Source organism: Psammomys obesus, unplaced genomic scaffold (assembly GCF_907164565.1).
Source record: "Psammomys obesus unplaced genomic scaffold, mPsaObe1.curated_primary_1811, whole genome shotgun sequence".
Taxonomy (NCBI): Eukaryota; Metazoa; Chordata; class Mammalia; order Rodentia; family Muridae; genus Psammomys; species Psammomys obesus.
Genome location: NW_026591086.1, coordinates 58,279,604 through 58,296,518, shown reverse-complemented (window position 1 = coordinate 58,296,518; position 16,915 = coordinate 58,279,604). Strand labels below are relative to the sequence as shown.

Sequence of the window (16,915 nt, the reverse complement as noted above, 5' to 3'; positions counted from 1 at the left end):
ACACACACACACACACACACACACACACACACACACACACACACACAGGAAATCTTATCACTTCCAGAAAAGTCTCTTTTCTAGCTAACTAGCTAGCTAGATTGATTAACTGATTGATGGGTATAGTGGCACACTCAAGAGGTACACAAATCTCTGAGTTCAAGGCTACCCTGGTCTACAGTTCTGGTTGAGTTCTAGGACAGCCTAGACTACACAGAGAAACCCTGTCTCAAAAACAACAAAAAAAGAAAATTTAATCAAAACATTTTGCTTGTTTTTGAAAAGCAGTTTCTTAAATCAACTAGGTGTGAGTGCTGCTCACAGGGCAGGGTGAAACAAGTCCTAGAAGCTGAACTAAGGAAGGAAATATGGCCACGTCTGACCAAAGACCACAGCTCGAACTCTGTAAGTCAAACACCTGTGTGCTCACGCTGACAATTAGCCTGTTAGGGAAATAATTCTTAGTTCTTCTAGAGAAAAGGAGGTTACATAGCACAATGAGCTGGAAAGAACAAGAGAAATGGCCAAGGGACTGTGGGCAACCTCTGTCTTGATTTCCCCTTCTGGACTGGCTCTACCTTGGGAACCTGTACTCCTGGTGGCCGATGCCAACTAAATCAAGTCAACTGTGTTCATTTGGTGTACAAATTGGTCACCCCTGTGTCAATATGAAACTAATCACCTTATAAGGGGAAATGTGGTGCTTCCTGGGGAATTTTGCTGACACTATTTTAAGTGAACCATAGCTTTAACGACACACACACACACACACACACACAGCATTAATTCCTGAAGAAATCCCAGACTAACAAACATTTTTTGTTGTCATGGGTATTTTTCCTGATTTAAAAAAAATAGTTTTTTTTTCCTGTACTTTTAGTTACCTCTCAAGTAAAATGTTTTAAGAACATTTGTTAAAAGTGCAAATTTTATTAACAGAAATTACATAAGGAATAAAATGTCACCTACGTGATAAGGAAGACACATTTTCACCTCCATTCAAAGAGGACAATGTGAGGAAGGAGCACGGGTGGCCTCGAGCCCCGTGTGCAGGTGGTGAGCGTGCGTAGGTGACACATACGTGCAAGGGGATGCGGGAGATTTTACCTGTCGAAGTCGTCGTCCTCTAGCTCGTCAGCGTTCGCCCAGTCCTCATCCTCCTCCAGGTCCACCATCATCGCCAGCATCTGAGGAACTGAGGGAACAGTCAACTCATGCCTCAGGACTGAGTTTATTGTAGATTTTTCCCTTTACACGCACGCACACACACACACTGCATGCGCACGAATTTGAAATGTGACTGACTTTCTGCAGCCAGCCCTCACACCCACAGGATCTACACCCTGTGTGTGAGAAGCTCCACTCACAGCACTCCTGACAGGCTGGCAGGGTGGCTCAGGGAGGAAGGCTGCTTGTCACCAGAGCCTAATGCCTGAGTTGTACCCTGACCCACATAGCGTGCAAGAAGAGATTCCAGTTTCCCAGTCAGCCTTACAAAAGAAGCCCTGAACAGGGTCTACATAGCACCGCTACCCACAGTGTGGCCTGATGTCTGTGAAGATTGCTGGGTTGTGAGCTCTGTAAATACCAGGAAACAAGTGCACACACTCCCAAAACTGCCTTAATGCCCTCCCACTTTAACTTTGGCAAGAACTGTTACAGAATTCTTTTAAGGGACTGGATGGGTGACCCGCAAACCCTCCCTGTCCTTTCTGAGCTCACTAGCTTTCCTCATCACTTAGCAACACCACCAACCCTCTCACAATCCATACTCTTAATCACTCTTGTTTTTATTGAGGCCTAGCAATGCTAAGTCAGAATCCTGTCTTACAAATTTTATTTCTAGGTAACAAAGCTTGCTGGTTGTACCTATACTGAAAATCTCTAAGCTTAGGTTTTTTGTTGTGAGCACAGGGGCTCATGCAGCCCAGATTGGCCTGGATTATACCCTGCTGGTGTGAACCTTGTCTTTTGATAGGTGGTTGATCAAGAATTTCCTTTGATTATTTGCAAATATAGTAATGTCTTAATCTCTGGTTTGTAACTAAGTCTTAAAAATGTTTTTTTATTAAATGTCTACTTATAAAACCTATCCATATTTATTTGGATCTTTCATCAACCCTAGATTATTATTATTGTTAACACATCTGGGGTTGGAACGTTTCTTCTACAAAAAGAACCTGCTGTCCCCATACCTCTGATGAACCATCTCGGGGGTCAGCTTTTGTTTCTGGGGTGCTGTATGTTCTGACGCTCCCTGCCCCACTCAGCAGGAAACCTGCCCTCGCATCTGTGAGGACAAGCTCCCCAGGATCTCATGTAGCCCCCCAACTCAGGGACTTAGCCTGACTGGAGAGGTACTGGGCACAGACTGACCCGAGACCTGCTGTCACTTCTGTTTGTCTCTGAGGGATCTGGCTAGCTCTCCTCTCCTCACATTATTTCTATCATTGCTAGTGTTCTTATTGTTAGAAATCTCATTAAACTCTCTGAGCAAGCAAGGAACAAACAAGCAGTGTTTGCTTTGCTTCCAATCCTCAGTATGTTACTGTCATGCTTTGGCTGGAATTGCCAACAAGAGTCCTGACAGCAGAGACCCTTTCCTTGTTCCCGCCGTTAAGAGTTCGAAAAATTCGAGGCTGGAGAGATGGCTCAGAGGTTAAGAGCACTGGCTGTTCTTTCAGAGGTTCTGAGTTCAATTCCCAGCACCCACAGTGTGGCTCACAACCATCTATAGTGAGATCTGGTGCCCTCTTCTGGTGTGTAGGTGTACATACATGCAGAGAGAACATTGTATACATGACAAATCTTATTAAAAAAAGTTTTTAAAAATTTCACTCATTGTAGAAACTACATCTTGAGTACATTCACCTTCTAAATCTAGCGCACAAAAAGCTAGGTTGGGTACCTAAGCTAAAGTACCTCCAGAGCACAGCAGTCCCGTGGGCCTCTCCTCAGGGCTGTATATGCTGAGCAGGGCGCCACCTCAGCCCTGTCTTTGCTAGAGGGCACCACAGCCATGCCCTCTGCCTTTCAGTTTGCTGTTAATGTCTGTCCCTTCTGCATTAACTTTTACTCTATGAACAATGTAGGCGATTCAACAATGCCAACCTTGGTTTTAATACCAGGCTTCAGAGATCTGCCAAGTCCTAAAAGCAGCTCCCAATACTGGGCTCAGGCAGACAGGTACAGATGCACAACCAGACTCAGTTAATTTTCAAGACATACTCACATTCTGAATACAGCTGAGAAGATCCTATGTGGCTGAATACAGCCACATAGATCCTAGCAGATTTATCCAGTAATGTTTACATCACAGGAGATTTGAAGAGTTCTGACTTACTAGTCTGTGCAACAATATTGGTGTGCTTTCTTAACATTGCAGCTGCGGTCTCAGACAGGGTTACAATCACCTCGAGGGCCAGCTGGCGCTGCATATTATTGAGGGTGGTGTCTCCACACAGCTACGAAGACAAACGTACACACATTCAGCGGCTTAGACTACAGAACACAAACAGAACACCAACTGGGGGGTTGGACTTGCCTTTAGACTTAGCTGTAGAGCTGCTTCTAAGTGAGGGCGCAGATACTTTGGAACAGTATCTGCGATCTCAACGAGGGATTTCAGGACTGAGTCGTCATTCTGGTAACATGAATCATTGACAGCCTACAGGATAGAACAGAAAATAAACCGTCAAGACTCACCTTCTGCTGTGAAGCCTCATTAGCCAAAACACTCCCAAGAAGCACTATCTGACCGATGCAATCAGGCAAATGCAAATGTTCTACTTGGAAGCAAGAGAATATCTTCCTTTTGAGGAAATGTTAGACACCCCTCCCCCTCCCCCAAATAGGGGACTCAAGGTACAGTTAAGAACATTGGCTGCTCCTCTAAGGACCCAGGTTCAAATCCCAGCAACCACATGGTAGCTCACAACTGTTTGTAATTCTAGTTCCAGGGTATCTGACACCCTCACACAGACATACATGGAGGCAGAACAGCAATGTAAATAAAATAAAAATGAAAAATTAAAATACAAAAACAATGAAATAGACTTTGGCCTGATATAAGACGGCTAAACCACAACAAAACACGGGGCAGGACCTGGTGGAAGGCGACCTCACATGAACTGTCGAGAGAGCTGGGTGGCCCTCCTCAACTAGAATGCAATTTCTCACTTCTGACTAGCTATACTGAGGTCAAGAAAAGTTAAGGCCAGGAGACAGTGCCTTCGACTTACAAGGGAGTCACAAGATTCTCTCATCATGGACTTCCCATGATCACTATTTCTAAAAATGGGGAATCATATGATCTGGGCCTAGAATCTAACAACTTATTTTAAATACCTTTAGTTATATCCATAGGTTGAACCAATTATGACCAAAAATAGTGGAAAAACTGTGTAGATAGTAATATGCACAAACTTTTTTGAGTCAAGGTCTGTTTATTCTGGCTGGCCTCAAAAATCAGAGCCTCTGACCTCCCAAGTGCTGAGATTAAGGAAGAGGCCACCACACCCAGCCGAGGCTTCTCATCAGCACTTCCTAAAGAATACAACTACTGTGCAGCCCTGCCTCCTGCAGGTATTAGAAGCAGTAGAGGGTTTCAAGTACACATAGTCATATGCAAATTCCACAACATTTTAATGTAAAGGACTTTGGTATCTGCAGGTCAGTGGTCAACATTAGGTGTGCTCCTCCATCCCTTTCCACCTTAATTTTTAAGGACCTGAGCTTGCCTTTAGGCTAGACTGGCTACCCAGTGAGCTCTGTGCACGCACAGGTCTCGGCCACTGTGGGGCTGGGGATCCAAAGCCAGGTCCTCATCTGGCACTGCAACATTCCACCGGATGAGCCATCATCTTTCTCCCCAGGCTCCATGTCAGAGACTTTTTTCCTTTTCTTTGGTTTTGTTTGAGACAGGGTGTCTCTGTCTAGCCCTGGCTATCCTGGACTCACCTTGTAGAGCAGGCTGGCCTCAAACTCACAGCCATCCGCCTTCCTTTGCCTCCCAGAGTACTGGGATTATAGGCGCACACCACCACATGCCTAGACGAGTCAGAAAATTGTACCAACAGCAAAAACAAAATGGTGCTTGACGTATCAATGCCATCTCTGTCCGTCCAGTTTTAGCTCTGGATCACAGATCACAGATCACAATCCATCTTGTCTGATGATGGTCTTCTAGAGTAGCTGTGCCTAAGCCCTTGCTTGTCGAAAAGCAGGCCACTTTATTGCACTGCGTTTTATTTTTTCTTCAGACTCAGTAATGGGCACATATACTGGCATTTAAGAAGTATACACGCACATTTGCCACATTTGTCTACGTGATTACATTTTAAAAGGAGACATCAATGCCAAAAAACAAACGAACAAAGCTCCAGGTGTTTGGTGTTGGACAAGGCTGAGAATCACTACAGCACCCAAACCAATCTTTTCTTGTGACTAAGGCAGGAGGAGGCAGCCTTAGAATATTAAATTGTCAGTCTTTCAGCACCACTCAGAAGGGTTTTCAGTTTGAGGCAGCCAGGCCCCTGTCCGAGCAGGGGATGAGGGTGGGGTGGCACACTCCTTCAATCCCACCCTCGGGAGGTGGAGGCGAGCATGGTCTACAGATTTGTCTTCTGATGTCCACATATCAGAGGCCTTTTCAAGGGCAGTAAATGTGGGCTCAGTGGGCACATATCACGATGCTCACTCCTGGGTTGCTAATACTAGCACTTCACAGGCAATAAACATGCACTGAACAAATGAAGCAACAAACTATACAAGTGATGGAAATTTTACCTCCAGGAAACCAACATGGGGTAGGACTGTTGTCTCTTTAGGTGTTTTCTTACCTGTAAGAATCCAGGTAGCAAGTCTGCAAAGTGTTTGAACAGAGCAGCATTGTGCTCATTGGCAAGTATAAAGGCGGCTGTAGCTCTGGCAGACAGCGTCCTGATCTAAAGGGATGCAGAAGAGGTCACATGTGAGACCATTTCGGCAGATCAAGCTGAACCTTCATCAGTGGATCCAGTATTTACATAAAAGTAAAAATGGGGGGCTGACAAGATGGCTAAGAGGGTAACGGTGCTTGCAGAAGCTTGATCCCCAGCACTCACATAAAGGTAGGGAGAATCTACTCCCCTTTCTTCACCCACACCCACAGAAATAAATAAAACAGAAAAAAAGAAAGGAAGAAAGAAAAAGAACCAGAAGAAACAATGCCCCTTTGCTCCATGAAGCCAGCTCACGGCTAGTCCCAGAGCAGGTAGAAACGTTAGCGGCAGCGGAACTCTTTACCGAGGGGTTCTCTTGATCTTGCATACACTGAACTAACATCCGTTTGATGACGTCCAAATAGTGCTGTTGTTGGTTCCCAAAAATTCCAGGGAAGTTCCTAACAAAGGATTCAAAATACAGAATCAACAGTAGCCACCAGTCCTTAGAGACACGCAGCGCACATGTTCTCTGCACTGGCGAATAAACAAGGCAGCTGAGGCTGCAACCAGAGCATGCGGCGGCCGCCCCAGGCCCTGCCTCATCCTTTCTCTGTCTCAGCTAGGAGCTGTCTAACATGCAGGACAGGACAAGAAAAGTGAGACCTGTAGAAACCACAGCCTTCCTACCAGCTGGCATCTAGTCTTGGTCACCCAGGGCATTCAAGCTCTTTCGCTCTGCATTTAGAAAACAACTAAATGAAACATTTTTACTGAACCTCAGCAGTGATGTGGTGTCTGCAGACTGTTCTATACTGCTTACAACTTGCAAGGTCACAAAGCTAGTGGGGCCGATACTGTAAACAAGTAAACAGCCAAGTAACTGCCACCGGGTGCTCAGCTCCAACCCTGATACTGTAAACAAGTAAACAGCCATGTAACTGCCACCGGATGCTCAGCTCCAACCTTTGCTCCTAGATGCACAGAGCTTGTGAAATGTTACAAATACGATCACAAATGACCCAGAAAAACATTTCCCATTTTCAAAATATCATCAAAGTGGTTTTTCTAAGTTACACTTAGTCCTGTGTGAAAACATTTTAGAATTGTCAGAGACACACACAAAATTGCCACACGTGGACAGAGCAATTGTTTCTGCTTCTTTCAGATTTGTTTCCAACACGAATACAAAAATTATTATAACTCTCAAAACTTCTAGGCTAAAACAATCAGCTATAAGGTTTTAGACGTTAGTGACATTAACATTTCCAAAATATTAGAACAGATTATATACCAAAATATGTGAAGGGCAGCTTCCCGGAGTCCCATGTTTTGTGAGCTGACTGAATCAAAGAGGAACTTCAAACCTTCAGGCCACTGATTGTTGCCGTCCTCATCTACAAATACAAAATTCAGGCATGAAGTGTGCAGCTCAAACCTCACAATATTATGTGTGAATCAAAATACACACTAGTGTGAAGGCCACCTGTGCTATTAAAAATCCCATTAAACAGGTCTTCTAACTGTAAAAACTGCACTGAAAGTTCAAGAAGACAACTATGCATTTAAAGGTTCATGTCGGCAGATAGGAGCACTGCTTAAGCTTAGACTACTAGAGAAGGCAGCACTTTTATTTACATGAAGTATTTGGTGGTAAACCCCCCCAACGCCCCCAACATACACACACCCCTCATCCTGCCCCCACTGTGAGGCAAAGCCAGGCTGGAACTCAAACTGGAGAAAACAGCAGGAATCCCAGGATCTCACTTAGGTTGCTTCTGAGGCAGTCTCACGACATAGCCCCAGACTGTTGGCGCAGTCACGGTACAGCACACCGCGCAGTGTATGTAGGTGCTACATATGCACTTCAGGGCGCCGTCAGGGTTTATTATTTTCTTTATTTAATTTTATTTCATGTGCATTAGGGTGAAGGTGTCAAATCCCTTGGAATTGGCATTACAGACTGTTGTAGGCTCCCGTGTAGATGCTTGGAATTGAACCCAGGTTCTTTGGAAGAGCAGACAGTGCTCTTAACCACTGAGCCACCTCTCCAGCCCCCATCAGTATTTATTTAACAAGACTGAAAAACACAAATTTTAAACCAGACCTAGTGGTTCAGGTATAAAATCCAAACTATTCAGGAGTCTAGGGCAGGAAAATCACAAGTTCAAGGCCAGCTTAGGGTAAAGTATTTTTTGCCTAGTATGTGTATGGCTTTACAATCAACCCTCAGTACTGGGGGGAAAAAGCTTAGCAAAGAAAGGAATCAAGCCTATCTATAATCCCAGCACTTGGCAGGCTGAAGGAGAAGAATGCCGTAAGTTTAAGGCTAGCCTGGACACACAGCAGACACTGTGCCCCTTCAGAGGCCCACTGCTCACACTGCCACAAGGAACTGTATAGAGTCTGAGGCCAGCTGGGGGCAGTGGCACTCACCTGTAAGCCTAACACTCTGGGAGGCAGAGGCAGGCGGATCTCTGTGAGTTTGAGGCCAGCCTGGTCTACAGAACAAAGCCCAGGCACCATAGTGAGTCCTGTTTGTCTTTTCTCCTTTCTTTCCTTTTCTTTTTCTATTCCCCTTACAAAAAGAAAGTAATGTCCTTTCTTTTTAAAAAGTTGGACATTACAAACTCTTGCTTCTATCTTCATTTATGGTTTCAGACATTAAATCCTAAGCCTTGAGCAGCTAGTCAAGTACTCTACCACTGAGCTGCACCCTACCAACACAATACCCTTACTTTGTTCCAACCTAAGGATAATTACAAGGAGATTAAGACATGTCCAAAAAGCTACACACACCCCCACCCCCTCAATTTACAAGTTCTCCCAGAGGGGCTTCAGACTGTAGCTCAGTGACAGAACTATCTGGCATGTACAAGGCTGTGTTCCAAACTCAGGAAAGGAAAAAAGTTCCTTAACATATTGGTGTAGTAACACAGGCCTGTAATCAGAGCACCTGAGCTCTGGGCAGTTAGCGAGGTCAGAGCAAGCCTGTGTACCGAGACCCGAATCAAAAGACACAAAATGTCTGCAAGGGCACTTGGGATAGCAAGTGTTAAAAATATCAGAACTATACTTCACAAACATGTCTATTTTGGCTCTGTGTAGACTCTTAATCACAGAATACAAAGTTCTTTGGTACCGATAAATACTCTAAAGAAGGCCCTGGTAACTCTCACCTGCTGTCCCAGCACTCAGGAAGCTGGGGCAGGACTGATGAGAACTTGAGACCTGCCTGGCCTACAAAGAGCCTGCCTCAAAGCATGATAGCAAAGAAGAAAAAAGGGCCAGGTATATTAGTACATGCTTGTCACTCCAGGATGGCGCCGGCAGGGCAACTGCGAAGTTCCAGGCCATTCTGAGATACAAGGAATTCTAGGACAACCTAAGACTGATCAAGACCTTGTCTCAACACCCCCCCCCCCCCCCCCCACCCCCCACCCCCTTCTCCCCCCCCCCCCCCCCCCCCCCAATAACAAGCCCAGCAACTAGTATGCCCTTCTCCCTCCCGTATCCCACTGTGTACATACCTATTAAATTCCTGGCCAGTTCTGCAGCAATATCACAAATTTTTTTCCTCATGCTAGATTGTGTTTCCATCTGGATAATCATTAGCAGTTCACTCTTGATGGCAGTCTGGACGTCTGATGGAAGAGCTGGATAGACTTCATCAAATGCAGAGGACAAAAGACGCCGCAGGAGAACAGCAGCCATTTGTCTAGCCTATCAAGAGACAATTGCTATTAGCCTCATGTCTTACTGGAGATAGTATTTCCAACCCTCTGCCTTGATGGGTCTCAGTGTCCTGTTTCTAATTTGTTTCAAAGCCCCTTTTAGTTTTTAAAATATCTCTTTCTAGTCATAAGCACCACACGCATTTACATTCAGTTGTCTGTTAGCAAAGTATCTATGGGGTCTGGAGAGATGGCTCAGTGGTTAACAGCATTGGCTGCTCTTCCAGAGGACCAGGGTTTAATTCCCAGCACCCACAAGAACTCACAGTGTCTGTAACTCCTGTTCCAAGGGATCTGACTCTCTCACAAACATGCAGTCAAAATACCAATGTACATAAAATAAAGTATTTAAAATAAAAAAGAATATCTATCACCTCTCTGTGCATCCAAGGTTTGTGTGCAGGGCTTTCTAGACCTGAGCACTCAACAATTTCCTCAAAGAGATATTCAACAGTGTGAGGATATTACTTTATGGTGGGAAACAATAAAAATTAGGTACTAAACACAGAAGAATAGCAAACTATAAAAACCCAGTATATAGCTCCATTTACCACAGGGGAAATGCATTAAAATTCCAGTAAATCGAAACCTTGCACAATAGATAATTCACTAAAAAGCCTCACTCCCTGGCTGGGCAGATACAGAAAACTGTCACAATTAAGGTTGGCCTGGGCTACAATGCAAGCCCTTACTTTCTTTTTCTTTTTTTAAAGAAGATGGACTGGAGAGGCGGCTCACTTGGCAAAGTGCTTGTAAAAACAGGTATGGTGACACTTGTTTATAATCCAAGTCTGGGAAACAAGACTCAGGAGGAATCCCGGGGCTTGGGCACTAGCCAGTCTAGCCAAATCAGAGACCCAGGTCAACCTCTGACCTCTCAAAACACATGAACACACATTGGAACACATGCTTATTTTAAAAAACAAGGTTCTGGGGACTATCTTTCTTTTTGGGCACCTTTCCTTTTTTTGCTAAAAATCTTCATTAAGATGGTCCTTCTAAAAATATATAAAAACAGCTGGGTGTGGTGGTATACACCTTTAATTCCAGCACTCTAGAGGCAGAGGCAGGTAGATCTCTATGAGAATAAGGCTAACCTGGTCTACAGAAGTCGTTCCAGGATATCCAGGGCTACAGACAGAAACCCTAGGAGTGGTCAGTTCTCAAGCTTCTCTTTAGCACACATGCTTTATCTAAGATGGCCATATGTACACATTTTATAAATGCACATTCAAAATATTTGGTTAACATTAATATGCTGTGTGAGGGACTGGAGATGGCTCGGCAGTTAAGAGCACTTGACATTCTTGAAGACCTGGTTTTGTTCCCAGCACCCACATGGTAGTTCAAAACAAACCATAGGCACATATGTGGTGCACATATGTACATGTATACAAACCCCTTATGCACATAAAATAAGTAAATCTAACTTCTCCCCAAGTGCTCTGTGAATAGAACTTTCTTCCTGTAGAATGACATAGGTCAATGACAGAAACCAATTTTATAGCTAGAAATGATTTGCTATGTGTGTGACACACTTATGAGATAGAGGCAAAAGACCTGGAAATTTCCACGTCAGCCTCAAAACTAAGTAAGATTTTTTTTAAGTACTATATAAAGCTGCTAGCTTTTATCTATGTTGTAATTAATCACTAAAATTCTCATCATCACTCTGAGCATCCCGATACTACAGCTGTCTCATGAGAACCAGTTTCCACTACTGAAGCATCACCTCCTCAGCAGCTGTTGTGTTTCTGATGGCTTGTAAGAGGAATGTGATCTTGGACTGGCCTGGGATATTCTCATAGGTTTCCTGAAGGAGAGATAATGAGAGGTTGGAATACAATGTTAAAAATCGTAGTAGCAAACCAGTGACCAAATAAAGAACTGTATGCAGCAGTCAGGGCTGCCGCTGATAACAGTTTCTTTGGCGATACGAAGTGTTGTCTCAGACAGGTGAGTAGAGGAGTTCTCTACCATATTTTCAAAACTTACGTCCTCTGCTTAACAAAAATTCATGTTCCACAATACAAATTTAAAAAAGTCAAGCACGGGGCTGGAAAGTAGCTCCGTGGTCGAGAGCATGTATGTACGCTCTTTCTTGCAGAGGACTTGGGTTTAGTTACCAGCATGGGCACTGTGGCTTGCAATAGTCTAATCCAGTTCCAGGAGCTCCGACACTCTCTTCCAGAATCCATGGGCACCATGCAGCCATACAGGTAAATTTTTTAAAAATATCAAATATAACATAATATAACACTGCAAAATAAGTGCTCACTTTGATATCTTTCACCTGATTATCTGAGAAACGACTTTAACTTGTTAACACTTTTTAAAGTCAACCATGGAGAGTTGATTCAAATCACAACTGCCTTCAAACATCCTTGGATGAAGCAATGAAGAAAGGGAAAGTATCTAGATTCTTTATGCTGCATTTTCAAGGAAGGCTTATTCTAACACCTTATTATATAATTTAAAAACAAAACAGCAGAGAAATTTAGTGAACCCCCTCCAATACTATATCTGGATCTATTAAAAAGGTTTCCCCTTCTCTCTTAACACAGTATCAGAACGAACTCGTCAGCAATAAAAACGTAGAAGACATTAGTCAAAAGCAAATTATGTGGTATTCCCCATGAAGAGCACTCCAGTTGGTTGTTCAGCCTGAAAACATATACACAAGTAAGACACAGAGCGAGCAGGTTAGAGGTAGGGATATTTGTGTATACACATACATGCATAACAATTACGGTCTTTTATTTGAAGCCTCACATCTGAAGTAGAGTGGGGAGGGAAGGGAGAAATAGAATTAAAATCTCAACTACCCAACCACCCAACAAAACAAAAACCAAGAATCCAAATTGTTAGAATAGAGCCCAAACAAGTCTCAACTTATGCCGGCAAGAATTCACATGCAAAAAGCCTAACAATGACCTCTTTCACTGGAATACTCGATCAAGGTAAGTGCACTTGCAACATTTATCTGGAAAAGCTTTTAGGAAAGACTCTCTTTCTACCTGTCTAAAGTGGTCTAAGTTGGAAGACCTGGCCTGCTGACATTGGATTTTCAAAACTGACATGGGAAGAAAATAAAAGCTACTCAGAGCCAGGTCAGATACTGGCAGACACGGTGATCAAGTTTTGTACCTTGAATGACTTAAGGTGAAAGAGAACAAGGACAGAACCTGGTCTTCCAAGGCACCCAGCCTTCACATCTCTCTGGCACTGACAGCTCTGGGTTTCATTCCTGAGTCTAACTGACTCAAGAGTTCTAGTTATATAGGGCCTTCTAGTCTTAACTCCTTAAACATCTCTGTCTGAGGACAAACAGATTTGTGAGGGCAAGTGAACCCAGACCACAGACCAGCTGTACTGGAACACAACGCTGAAAACTGTGCCCAAAGGTGTGCACAGCTGAGATGCTGGGCTGGATTATTTATACAGAAATGAGGTAACTTATGCAGAAGATATTCACAAGGCTCATTACAAAAATGGATATGTATCTTGAAAATCTTCACTTAATTTTTTCCAAAGCAACTAACAAACCCATCAAAGCTGTCATTAAAAAAAACTCTCAAAGAGCTGGCTGTGGTGGCTCATGCCTGTAATTGCAGCACTCGGGAGGCCAAAGCCAGGATGAGGACCACACTGCCTAGAGTCTGAGGCCAGTCTGGGCTTCAGTGTGAGACTCTTGTCTAAAAAAACAATACAAACAATCAGCAAGCAGCAAACTACACCAAATAAAAAGCCCCAAACAAAGGCAAGGCTTACAGAATAGTAATGGCATACTATATATCTCTTCATTCCTTGCATCCAGCACAATGTCAGAGCCACTGCATATGCTATAAACCATTAACATGTTACTGCAATCATACTGAAAACCCAGCAGAGTTTCTGAGGACTGCCAGTCTTACCAGGTGGGACTACTGGTGTTGGACTATGCCAGCATGTCCTTACTGAGAATAAATAGTAAGCCAAATACTCAACATGGCTCCAGGATGAATTATAAGTTCATGATGGGCAAATTCGGGATGAATGGCATTATGTTCCTAAAACAGGCCTCTCTATTTGCATATTCAACATGGGAAACACTGGCTGCAGCAGAGCAGACAAGGATAATGGCTCAGAAAAGGAGCACAGCGCGAAGTCCAGTCCATAGCTCTTAGCCTAGACAAACTTCCACAACGCAGGTTGTGCTTTCTTATTTTTAGATACCGAATACACAGGACACTGAAACACAATAAAGGCTATTCCTAGCATTACTCTGCTTTGTCCAGTGTCCACTACAAGTTTGAAGCAAGTAAAATTTCAAGCTTGTCTGAGTCAACTATACATAATCACAACCTGTCAAGATTTTTGCCTCCTTTTCCCTGCCCACAAAGGAGAAATGTTAAGAGCTTACCTCACTCATCCCATAGATACTTATGACAGTTCCTTGCACGAAAAAATGCAAAGGAAGAAACAAGGAACTCTATAAATATCTTGGTTCCTTGATCAAGCATATTTCCAACTGTTACCTTTCAATACAAATATTACCAGTGAGGAATATTAAGAATTAAAACGCACATACCATAAATACTTATGTTAGATAAAAACACCCAGCAATGAATACCACAAATGCCTTTGAATTACCTGTCAATTCTTTATTTGCTTATTCATGTTAACTATTGTATTCTGAGACATATGAACTTCAAAAACCATTATCTTCCCTCCTCCTTTCTGTTTTGAAGGAGGGTCTTTTCTGTGTAGCCCTGGTTGGGGGGCCTGAAACTTACTGGCCTTGAGGTCCTCCTGCCTCTGCTCCCCAGTGCTTGAAAAACATGCTACCAGGCCTACCTCAAAATCATTTCCTTAAATACCAGTTGGAGAACATCCATGTAGATTTGAGAAAGTCTATCTGATGGCTTGTACAAATGGAGGAACATGTTAGAAGGAAGTCTTTCAAATACTTCAACAAAACATGACTTTCCTTGTATTGACTTGATAAACGTGCAAACGTAATGTCAAGAAATTTGGCATTTAGCTGGTCGGCGGCAGCGGTGGCAGCAGCAGCAGGGCATGCCTTTAATCTCAGCACTTGGGGGACAGAGGCAGGTGCATCTCTGAGTTCAAGGCCAGCCTGATTTACAGATTGAGTCCAGCCAGGGCTATACAGAGAAACTCTAGAGTGGGGAAAAGTTTGGTATTTGTGTGTCAACTAAGTATTATTATTTTGGCTAAATAAATTGCAAATATATTCTCAGAGCCCATGCCAATTTCTCAGCTCCAGAAGAACATTTCTGTATTTGTTTTTATTAGACTTAAAATTTCATTTTGTTTAGGTTACTTATACATTTCCCTAGGAAAAAGGGGGCATTGAGAGTTTCTGTGCAGCCTTTTTTCCCCCTCAAATATTTGCTTTTCTAGGAAGTTATATTTATCAGTTAGTACGATACTATATGGTACCAAGGAGGTCCCTCCCAATTTTACTCTTTTGCCAAACTAAGAAAATAAGTATGATCTCAGGATATCTAAAGAAAAATGTAGATCTGAATGTTTTTGCTAGGAATACAGTCCGACAGTACTAGCAGTACTTATTTCCGATTGTTCTTCTGAGAAAATGTGCTGAATGCTACTAACTAGCCCTAAAGTGATGTAAGAGATAAAAGATTTACAGCAGGCACCAGATCGGAATCCCAGCTAAACCAGACACTGGTATTTAGTTCAATAGAAGAGAGATTCCCTACCAGGCTTGACAATAGACTTAAGCAACTGGAGGGAAGGGGGAGAATTAAACTAGCTTACTAATTACAATGCAGTTCTGCTCTGCAACACACGGAAATTTCTATTATAGGGTGGGATTAAGAACTTGCTTTGCTTTAAAAAAATTACCTCGACTTTGCAGAATGTATCAAAATGTTTGGGCATCATATCCCAAGAGCAAACTGTTGCAAGTTATATGTGCATTCTACCTCTAAAAAACATACTATCTTTAAAATAAAGCTTGCAAAGCACGCACAGACAAGCAGCCATGTCTTACTGTATTTGTAGTGCTCTTTGAAGACACTGGAAGCATCAATTACCCATTGATATGGGATATGTTGATATAAATAATGCACCTTACCTATATAACATGCGGTCTTCTAAGTAACAATGTGAAATGAACCTAGTGGAAAATCCAAACTACAGAATAACGTGTACTGTAAACCCACCCAGACAGCACTGATATTCCTTTACAAGGGAGACTCATGAAATACTTCAACGTGGGTCAAGGACTGGACTGTTTGAATCTCAGCCCACATTACAAGGCAGGCATGGGAACTGGAGGCCGCAATCCCAGCACCCAGGAAGCTCAGGCTGGGGTATACCACTGGTTTGAGGGCCTGTGTAACTGACAGCCAGAACGTGTCATCTCCCCGCTCCTAATGAATTTTTAAAATGCGTTTTAAAAAAATAGTTTTAAAGCGCCATTTTAAGTTTCCAACTTATTTACTTACTTAAAAGTAAGTGTGACCAGAATATCCTTTCTACCCAGAATTAGCAACTGTGCTTTAACAGAGAGCTCAGCTTTAGGGAGGTAAGTACAAGCCGTTTCTGCGTCACTAGCAATATGTAAAGGTATCCAAACACTGTTCCGCTGGTCTCCTAAAACACTTCAGACACATGGTCGCAAGAACTCCCCGTATCATCAACTTTCCTAGAAGTTACGTCAGAAGAACCCGGGTTTCAATCCTTACAATGTATCACCCGTCTTCTACTGACCCAACAGTCCTACAGTTGGCTTGCAAAGGCTTACAGCTGCATCTGACATGGGACTCCTGAACTCAGACAGACGGAGAACGATTTGGGTTACAGGAAAAGAAATGGCACTGGCCCAGTCAGACAGCCACAGTCCCCCGTCCATCCATTTATACACCGACCCTCTAGAGACCAGCCAAAATCTGAAGGAAGGCGAGTCCTCCCGCCCCCCGCCCCTGGACAGCAAGAATCCCTGAAAGGCGACTTGGCCCGAGCCGAGGGGACCGGCTTGTGCGGTTCGTCCTGGAAGCCAGAAAGGGTTCGGGGGAGCGCGGCCGCGAGGCAGGGCCGGCGGGAGGGCGCACGTTTCCCCGGGCTGGGACGGGGTGGGGGAGGCGGCCGCCCCGAGGGCCGGTGGGCCAGGCGCGGGGAGCGGGAAGGGGTGCGGGCCCGCGGGCGGCACGTGTGCGCGGGGCGGCGGCGAGGCAACCGGCGCCGCTGCTGCACGGGCCGGAAGGGCCGGCCGGGCGGGAGGCGCGCACG

The 16,915-nt window shown here is 43.9% G+C and overlaps 1 protein-coding gene across 1 annotated transcript in view; it reads right to left on the bottom strand.

Annotated features, from left to right (window-relative positions):
• Ipo5 (importin 5) overlaps positions 1 to 16,915 on the bottom strand; it is a 33,058-nt gene that overhangs the window by 15,522 nt on the left and 621 nt on the right. The window contains exons 2-9 of the mRNA XM_055609671.1: positions 11,388 to 11,468; positions 9,452 to 9,644; positions 7,216 to 7,318; positions 6,286 to 6,382; positions 5,841 to 5,945; positions 3,545 to 3,667; positions 3,344 to 3,464; positions 1,108 to 1,195 (exon numbers count right to left, since the gene is read on the bottom strand). Of these exons, the coding sequence (XP_055465646.1) occupies positions 1,108 to 1,195; positions 3,344 to 3,464; positions 3,545 to 3,667; positions 5,841 to 5,945; positions 6,286 to 6,382; positions 7,216 to 7,318; positions 9,452 to 9,644; positions 11,388 to 11,468 (911 nt within the window). The remainder of the gene's footprint in view (positions 1 to 1,107; positions 1,196 to 3,343; positions 3,465 to 3,544; positions 3,668 to 5,840; positions 5,946 to 6,285; positions 6,383 to 7,215; positions 7,319 to 9,451; positions 9,645 to 11,387; positions 11,469 to 16,915) is intronic.